Source organism: Sipha flava, unplaced genomic scaffold, assembly GCF_003268045.1.
Source record: "Sipha flava isolate LNK unplaced genomic scaffold, YSA_version1 258_pilon_pilon, whole genome shotgun sequence".
NCBI classification, from domain to species: domain Eukaryota; kingdom Metazoa; phylum Arthropoda; class Insecta; order Hemiptera; family Aphididae; genus Sipha; species Sipha flava.
In genome coordinates, this window is record NW_020272917.1 from 1260554 (window position 1) to 1269978 (window position 9425).

Genomic DNA, 9425 nt, shown 5'->3' on the forward strand with positions numbered 1-9425 from the left:
GGGGGGGGGGGGGGGGGGGGGGGGGGGGGGGGGGGGGGGGGTTTAAGGGTGAATTCTCATATCCTCTCTTACCTTATTTATCCAAAAAAGTGGTTAGCCCCCCCCCCCATTTAAAAATCCTGGCTACGCCACTGCCTGCAATTACCTATGTTAATTATTATTTTATTTTTATTTTCTATTGTAACATATAGGATATTGGTATTGCTATAAAAATATATTATATTTGGAATTTAAATATTTGTTTACCTGAAAAGTGGTATTCAAAATATATTTAAGGTTGTTGGAGGGGGGGAGAGGGACGAAACCCCCCGCAAGTCTGTGTCAAATAATTGCGAACGTGGAACGCAGTTTTCAAATCGTTGGACTGAGCTCCTCTACCTAACTTTTCCCAATTCGAAAATCGGTTATAACAAGTCTACAATAAATTGAACACTACAATATCCGATATTGAATATCGATCTAAAACATAGACAAATAATATTTCCAAGAAAGACTTATAGGGTAAAAATAATTATTTTCATTTAGCTGTGGAATAACCATGATTGCGATTACATTATCTCTTTAGTATATACATTTTAAAAGAAGACACTGGATGTCAATGGCAAGTTTAATACTTCGTGCGAGAAGAGCCTGGATTAATTTGTCCTTGGAGCCCTTGATTTCTCTTCACGGCTCTGCTGACAGTACTCGCCATTGTATACAACATTTAATCTATGTATACAATTATCTACTCGGCTTGAAAAAACTCAGGCATTGTAATTATACCCAGCGAGTGTTTACAATGAACATTTCTATTATTCATTTATTAAAACCTATCTTTTAAGATCTGTCATTTGGAGATCTCAATTCAGTATAATAAAAACCAAAAATTACTTCTGTATCCATACATCCAGTATAAACCCTTAGCTTATATTTGTTATTATCAGTTTACTTTGATGTTAAATTAATAATGTTAATAAATATCAGTAATACCGTAACAAATTTTCTTCATAGTCTATTAATTCAATCTAAAATATCCTTACGCTTTAACATTATGTAACAGTGTCGAACTTACCACTCAGCATGTTACAACATAACTATTTGAAACTAGTGCATGAATAGTAACAAAATAAAAAATTTCAATAATTAGTATTGTAAAAACATTAAATGTGTTAAAACAATTAAATGAAGAATAAATAAATAAAAATAACAGTAAAAAATTTAGGTGCTATACAACATAAAATAGTATTTATTAATTAATAAAATAACTAAACAAAATTAGCCATAGGATCTTCATCTCTCCGTTTTTTCATGTGGTAAGCTTCAATTTCATCATCAGTTGGTTTAGAAACTTCATACATACTATTGTAGGGACGTTTTCTTTCGTCCATATTCATTATTCGATCCACTTCTTTTAATCTTTCATCTTCTTTCTCTAATGCCTTTTTTAAGGAATCTTTTATATCTTCTTTATTAGTCTTTTTTTTATTTTTATTCTTCTTCTTCTTCTTCTTCTTCTTTTTTTTTTTCTTTAATTTTTCTTTTAACTTACTATCAGAATCTGATGAGGACGATGATAATGAACCACGAGAGGTAATTGATTCATTCCCATCAACAGTATTTTTTAATGTAATAATAGATTCTGGTACATCATTTCCAACTACTGGTGCAATTTTTCCTATTTCTGGTATATTTGTAGATAGTGCAATTCCAGATTTTCCTGTGCAATAAGAATTTTGTACCAAAGAACGACAGCACTTGTAACCCCATTCTCCAGCTTCCCAGTAAGAACCCCAAACAGAAGTATGATTAGACGGGTAAACATCTTCTTCATAACGTGACCGCACAATTCCTTTTTCTTCGCCCTAAAAACAAAATTGTAAATTATGAATATTATCAATGTTTAAGACTTCATTTAAAACAAACCTTAATGATATCTCCTCTTCTAGAATACTCAACATAATCTTCAGTTTGTGCTAGCAATAATTGTACAGGTGGTGTTTGTAAATGTTCTTCTCCGCCATACTTTGCCAATACTGTATTTTGGGTTTTTTTTTTGAAACGATCTTTATGAGTTTCATACTCTTTTTTAAGTTGTTCTAATTTTGTTGGTTCAGCTAATAAGTGTACATCAACACCACGTTCATAAGCTTCCCATGCAAACAACTGTGCTTGTGCGTGTTTGGTAGTATCACCACTGAATCTAACAAAATTCTCACCAGCATATTCCACTCTAAAATTGACAGTTCAATTAATGTATATTATTATTATCAATAAATGTATAACTTACTGTTCAGGATCTTCTCCAGGTTTGTGAGGGTTGTCTCTCATTGATCTTGTTTTAGGGTCATAATAAGCTGATGATAAATCCAAATTTCTTAGATATTTTGCAGTATCTTCTCTAATTCTTAAATTTCTAACAGTAATACGTTGTTTACTGTCAACCTTTGTTCCGGGCATATCAAAGTCATCTACATATTTATCTTCATCATTTTCATCAGCAGAACTGTTATCCTAAGTACAAATACAACAATATTTTATTATCAGTAAAGTTGAGGTTAAAATGTAATTTACTTCTTTTTCATCCCCATCAGCAGTAGTTAGTTTTTGAGCACGAAGATCACGTTTGGCTTCTTCAATTTTTTGATATTGCTCAATAATTGCTTTATGTTGAGAAGGATCATATCCAGCCCATCTATCACGTTTTCCATCAAAATCTTGATTCAGTTCAGGTTGTACATATTCATCTGGTGCAATATTAATAGAATTATGAACTGCTCCAACTTTACGTGGTCTTTCAAAACAGTCTTTTTTTTTATGCGTCATTGCCCCACAGTTTTCACATGCCCCTTTGCGAAATTTGGTGCTTATAGATTCCTGGGAAATAAATAAAAATTATAGTTTAATTCAGTAATCTTGTACTATATACTGTATTATAACTAAGTATCTTATCACTATACCTAGAAGTTCATAGAAAATATAATGTATTTAATTAAATTAATTTCTCTGCATACCTTTCTTGAGCTAATTTTTTTTATTAAAAATATCTATGAAAAGTATTAATTTATGGAATAACAAGATAAATCTAATAAATCCATAGTAATAACAGTCAATTACGTAAATATAAAAATAATTTGACATAATTTAATAACCTTTTCTAAAATGAAAAAGTTTAAATAAAATGTTTTAATGTATATGTTAATTTAAAAATAAGAAGAGCAAATGGTAATCAACAATTATTTTTGTAAATTAAAAAAAAAAATGACCAATAAAAATAATTAATTTAATTTAGATTCAACAATAGCAATAAAGTTATTTAAATTTTTATAATTTTAAAATGGTTTTAACTTTTATTTATATTGTTATAAACCCCTGGTTTATAAGGATATTCATTAATAGAATTATAAGCATTATAAAACATTTGTATCATTGCTTTTGCTGAGTTTATATTTTGTGAATGGGAATCAACATACACAGTCTATGAATTATTTTGCCTGTCAAATACCAGAGCCTTCAAAATATTAAAATATGAATTTTTAATTTATATAATAAAAAGTATAACTTTAATGAACGTAATGGATCTCTTAATTCTTAATTAGTTGTTCTTTTTTCCAAAAAAACCGGAACACAAAAAAATAATAAAAAATGATTTCTTTCATAAATATACACTAACATTAACTATTTACTCTTCTTAATTATTTTGTATATAAAATGAAAACTGAACATTATTTATATTATATATTACTTACAGTATTTACGCCTCGTTTATACCATTCATTTAGGCCTGAATATTCTTGAACTTTACCAGGTACACGTTGATGTTTGAGTGTTGGACCAGAAGTTCCGTAATACCATGGTGCTGATGAAATATATTGTGGAATGTGTGGATTAATATCTTTACCTTCTTCATCGACAGCTGCTGGAGCTGTTCCTGCCTACAAATTAAACATATATAAATATTATAATACATAAATATAATAAAGTATTTATGACCTTTACATATTATATACATTATATTTTATATAAATAAATAGGTAAGGTAAAAAATATAATTTTAGTTACTTTTCTGGCTTCTTCTAATTCCTTAGCTTTCCTCCAATCTTCACGTGATTTTTTTTTTGGCTCTTCTTCGTCATCAGTCTTAGTTTTTAATACTTCGGATATTGTCGCCATTTTAAACGTTTAAATGTTATTGCATACAGTTATAAAGTCATTCTAAAATTCTATTCTGTGACAAAGTGATAGACTATAGTGTTTGTTGTCTTATCTAATGTGAAATGTTATCAAATATTTTGATCATTTTATTTATCATGGAAAAACAACAAGTATCTACATTTCCAATTAGTATTGATAATGCATTTCGTTCCAACTTGCAAAATGCAACACAAAAATGAGTAATAACAGATTGCAAATTATAAAATTTTTGCAATTTATGTATTAGTTTTCATAATAATTATTTAGTACATTTTTTATTTATAATACAAATTAGAATTTGTGTAATATTAATATTTTATACTTAGTTTTAAATATTATATATTATAAACTAATTAGTCGGAATTTATCCTTACATTCATCAGCTTACAAAAAAATCCAATGCAAGAAAATCGAAAAAAATCTTTGTATCATTTTATAGAAATCGAATAAATAGTTAAGATTTTTTACAAATGTGTATGAAGAAATCCCAAATAGAAATATGTAACTAAATAGCATTGGTTTTTATTTACATAAAGTATAAATGTTGTTAAACATTATTTATTTGTGTTAAAAAATAAATAAAAATATATTCTTTTTTATTCTGAGTAAAATATATTATCTAAAATGGAACAGAATGAAATGGGCAGTCAATCATCAATTAAGGAACAATCCGAATTGGAGAAGTATAAAAAAAGTTTACACAGTAATGATTATTATTTAATTTATGGGTTTACAATTTTTGAAATATTTTTATACCTACCAATGTTGTATTATTTCTAGACTTAGTGGTTGCATATAAAAAATTAACATTTGAAAAAAATGCTTTGGAAGAAACATTAAAGGCATCTACAAACTACGACAAAGATGATGTGTCTGAAACTGATACTTCTGAGGTACAATAAAAATGATTTTTTAAAATTCATTCAGTGATCAATTCCTGTAGATATATATTTATGACAATTTTAGCACTAAATTTAAATAATAATTTAATCATTACTAGAGTTAAGATTTTAAAGTTCTATGATTTAAAAAGAAAAACTGTTTATTTAATTATTAATTTGTCACAATCTAATTGTGAATATTAAAAACTAAAATTTAAAATATTTAAATATTTCATATTCAATTTGGATGATTTATGATTGTAGATGAATTATATAAAATATAAAAAAAAGCCACTACACTAAAAAGCTTAACCATTAACATCACTTTACTAGTCTTATGTTATATATATATACTAAAATTTATACACTTATTAATTTCCAAGATATATTAAATATTTTAATTAATCATTTGTATATGATCAATTTAATAGAATACCTATGTACGGCTTAATTATATTATTTATATATTTAATTTATTATTCAACATTTAAGTATAGAATATATACATAGATAAAATACTATAATTTTCAAAAATGTTTAATTATAGATATCCAATGATTCTCAACAATCCAGATTTATCAATTTAGTAAATACAATAGCTGGTCTACAACGAGAAAAAAATGAAGCTGAAGAATTAGCAGCTAGTGAAAAAAAACATTTGCAAAATGAAAAGATAGAAGTTTGTTTTATAATTATAATTGTGATTTAATAAATAATCATGATAACATTGTTTAATTTTCTTTACAGCTTGAAAAATTAGTTAAAGAACTGAATAATAAAATGGATACATTAAAAAAACTTCAACGATTAGAAATGGAAAACATAAAAGGAAAATTCAATAAAGAACGATTACAACGAGAAAAAGAGTTTAATGACCATGGTGTAATGATGAGAGAATTACAAAAACTTATGGCTGAAGAACGACGGCAAAAAGAACAAGCAGAATCATTAGCCGATAACCTACAAAAAGAAGTTACACATTTACGAAGAGAAAATGAAAACTTTAAAAAACAAGCTTTTGATTTGGAAACTGAACTTGAAGAAATTAAACAAAAATCAAAATTTAGAGAAGAAGAAACATCTAGTATGTTAGCTCAGTTACGACAAGAAGTGAAAGCAGTTAGACAGAATCATTCAAGTGCAATTTCTCAAGTAAAAAAGACTGTTTTTTAAAGACTTATTTACAAAAAAGAAAAAAATTAATGATTTAAAACCTAATATAGTTTATTGACAATTTAATTATTAAATGTAATTAAATTATTTAAATATTTACCATACTTATTTATTTTATAGGAACAACAAAGAGCAACAGAAGCAGAAAACAGAGCTAGAGAACTTGCTATAGCACATGAAGTGAGGGTTTCAAATTTAGAAACACGATTAACAGAACTGTCAAATTCCATTGGAGTTTATGATAAAATTAGACATCAAAATGAACACACAATACTATCTTTGAAGGTTTAGTTTATTTCGTGTTTATTTTTGGACTGCATGTAATATTTTATATTTTTTGTGAAAAAAGTCAATGTATGCTATACTGCTATGTATCAGTAGCGTACGCAGGGGGAGAGGGGTTTAAGGGGTTGTAACACCCCTCTCCCCCAAAATTTTCTCCGAGGTCTAGGTTAAAATTTACAAATTTTACATATTTTTAATATAAAGTGCTAGTATTGAATATCTAGTATCATTGATTATAGAATAGTCTATTCTATTATCATTGCTATTATTTAAATCAAAATATATAAAGGATTTGCATAATTTTGTTAATTATAAAATGTGTACCTTGACCTTCCCCCAGAGAAAAAATCCTGTTTACGCCACTGCTATGTATTGATATTTATACATGGTAAACAACAGTTGCATATTAATTTATCTTAAAATATTATCCTTCTAGGAACAAGTAAGAAAATTAGAAGCAGAAATTGGAAATAATGAAGAATACACTGTGTCTGAAATAGTGGAAAAGTTCAAATATTTCAAAAATCTTTTATTAAATTTAGCCAAAACATCAGAGGTTCCTTTAAATATTGAAGGTTATTTAAAAATAATAAAGTAATTTATCAAAATAATAAAAATATATTTATTGTAATATTTGCAGATATAATATTGAAAGATTTGGATTTTGATATTTCCAACTATAAAATTAAACATATTGAATATCCAGCTAAACAAGAGGAAAATATAGTAACTAATGTAGTATCTTCTAAGCAAGACAGCTCTATTCTACTGAATCAAGTAAAAAATTTACAACAACATGTTAATACATTACAATTTGAACGAGATCAACTAGAACATAAGTATAAAGAAAAATTGGAAGAAGATAATGAAGTGAGTTGTATTAATTTTACTATGGTCATTGAATAAATATTTATATGTAGAATATTTAATATTTATTAATATATTATTTTTAGGGAAATATTAATTGGAAGGAAAAATATATGGCAAATGATTTAGAGTGGCGTAAACGTACATCGTTTTTAGAGCAGCAATTATTAAGACAGCGTGATAAAGCACAAGAAATGGTTTCAGAAAAAGAACTAGAACTAAATACTCTTCGTGAAGCTCTTCAAACTACAAAATTTAATAGGAAAACATCTCATTCATCTACTGGTTCTAGAAAAGAAGTAACAATTTGTTTTATTTATTATCATGTAATTATATTTATGTTTGTAGTTCCAGGACTATTTAAATGAAGAATCTAACAAAAAAGGTTCTCATTTGCTTCATTATGCACATGAATTAGCACTGAAGGACATGGAAATATCCAAATTTAAAAAATCTAAGTCTAAAATAGAGTCGAAATACAGAGACTTACAGAAAAGTACAGCTGATATGCAACAACAATTCAAAACTGATGTTGATCAACTTAATCAGCAATTAATTAGGTATTCATGAAAATAAAAATAATAATTAAATAATTAATCAATCAAAAAAATGATAGTTAAAATATTTCTATGTTTCAGACTTGAATCATGCAAATCCAGAGAAGGAGCTAATTTAGAATACCTAAAAAATGTAACATTAAGTTATTTTCTTACCGCAGATGATAAAATTAGAAAACATATGGTAAATGCAATAGCAGCAGTTTTGAAATTTTCTGATAGCGAAACGGAAAAGGCCATAAAAAGCTTATCCCAAGGCAAATAAATATAATTTGTTTTGATATTTTATTGATAATGTTTTAAAAACGTAATATTTAATCCCTTTATTCGAGATTAATTAAATCCAAAAGCATTTAATTTATTTTTATATTATATGTTTATTTTGTTTGTTATGAAGTTAATGAGTGAGATTTTAATTTTTAAATTTTTACAACTAGTCAATTGTTTTTGGTAGATTAAATCTTTTTGACAGGGATATGAAATATATAATTAATTGCATTACTACATTTTCAAATTTCACTTTATTGAAAATTAGCTACTGATAGAATGGGTTGATCAGAGCAACTAGTTGCTCTTCCATATAATGCCCCATAGCTTTGAAAATACAATATATTTGAACCATATCATTTAAAAATCAATTAATTGATTAATTAACAGTAATATATTAAAATGTAATGCCCAGGTTACCTATATTCAATTCCACTTTAGTTTATAGTATTTTGTTAGATTTTGATCGGAAAAAATTGGCTAATCAACATTTTAAAGTTTAAAAACCGAAATTATTTGTGTAATTTGTATAATAATTGTATAATATTAACATTTAGAATGGACAATTTATTACACAATAAAAATGTATAGTAGTATGTTATTTATTGCAATAAACCACTAGCATTTTGTTGAAAATATTTTCAGTGTTTATATTATTACACAGATTATAATAACTTATATTATTTATAATTAGTGCTCGGAAGTTAAGGGGCATCGCGGAAGTATTGCGCAAGCAGCTCCCGCGACATCGTCGGTTATAAACTGAAAAAGTAAGGGCTCGGAAGTTAATGACCTAAAGAATTACAAATATTTGTTTTAAATTAATAAAAATACATTTTTTTTTAAATATTTTATTCTATTTTACTATAACATTCCGTATAAATTTATCAAAACTTACAAATTACTCAAAAATCAAAATCAGTGCATTATATAATTATATTGTATTTGATGTTATAAGTAAATAAATGGCGATTGTGTTTATATATTTATATTTGGAAATATTTCTCTCCATGTCCACTGATTGGGAGACACAGACGAGCACTAACCGACGTTTTAATTTTTACCCTTTCGAAAATATTACGAAAAAATAATAAACATTTAGATATAATAGTTATTATTCTCTATAACAGCGATTCCCAAAGTGTGTTCGGCGGAACAATATTAAGGGTTCCGCAAGGTGTATATGAATATTGAGAACGGTAATTGTTGTAAATAATAATCA

General features: G+C 26.6%; 2 protein-coding genes across 2 annotated transcripts; one reads left to right on the forward strand and one right to left on the reverse strand.

The window, feature by feature from the left end:
* Positions 1-1199: 1199 nt before the first annotated feature.
* On the reverse strand, positions 1200-4259 carry LOC112684817 (pre-mRNA-splicing factor Slu7). The gene is made up of 6 exons (XM_025556511.1): positions 4042-4259; positions 3729-3914; positions 2554-2856; positions 2270-2493; positions 1906-2212; positions 1200-1844 (listed from the first exon to the last, which is right to left on the reverse strand). Exons 1-6 carry the CDS (start codon positions 4150-4152, stop codon positions 1248-1250), a joined length of 1728 nt encoding a protein of 575 aa, XP_025412296.1. The 5' UTR covers positions 4153-4259; the 3' UTR covers positions 1200-1247.
* A 271-nt stretch (positions 4260-4530) lies between these two features.
* LOC112684891 (GRIP and coiled-coil domain-containing protein 1) lies at positions 4531-8303 on the forward strand. The gene is made up of 10 exons (XM_025556612.1): positions 4531-4876; positions 4954-5066; positions 5602-5733; positions 5802-6206; positions 6348-6512; positions 6949-7087; positions 7153-7382; positions 7466-7678; positions 7728-7939; positions 8018-8303. Exons 1-10 carry the CDS (start codon positions 4798-4800, stop codon positions 8199-8201), a joined length of 1872 nt encoding a protein of 623 aa, XP_025412397.1. The 5' UTR covers positions 4531-4797; the 3' UTR covers positions 8202-8303.
* The last annotated feature ends 1122 nt before the right edge of the window (positions 8304-9425 follow it).

Coding starts and splice junctions, on each gene's coding strand:
- LOC112684891 (XM_025556612.1), top strand. CDS start 4,798: ATGGAACAGAATGAAATGGGCAGTCAATCATCAATTAAGGAACAATCC. Junction 6,207..6,347: donor ATTCAAGTGCAATTTCTCAA/GTAAAAAAGACT, acceptor TTTATTTTATAG/GAACAACAAAGAGCAACAGA. Junction 7,088..7,152: donor GGTTCCTTTAAATATTGAAG/GTTATTTAAAAA, acceptor TAATATTTGCAG/ATATAATATTGAAAGATTTG.
- LOC112684817 (XM_025556511.1), bottom strand. CDS start 4,152: ATGGCGACAATATCCGAAGTATTAAAAACTAAGACTGATGACGAAGAA. Junction 2,857..3,728: donor ATAAACGAGGCGTAAATACT/GTAAGTAATATA, acceptor TTTATTTCCCAG/GAATCTATAAGCACCAAATT. Junction 2,213..2,269: donor CCTGGAGAAGATCCTGAACA/GTAAGTTATACA, acceptor TGTCAATTTTAG/AGTGGAATATGCTGGTGAGA.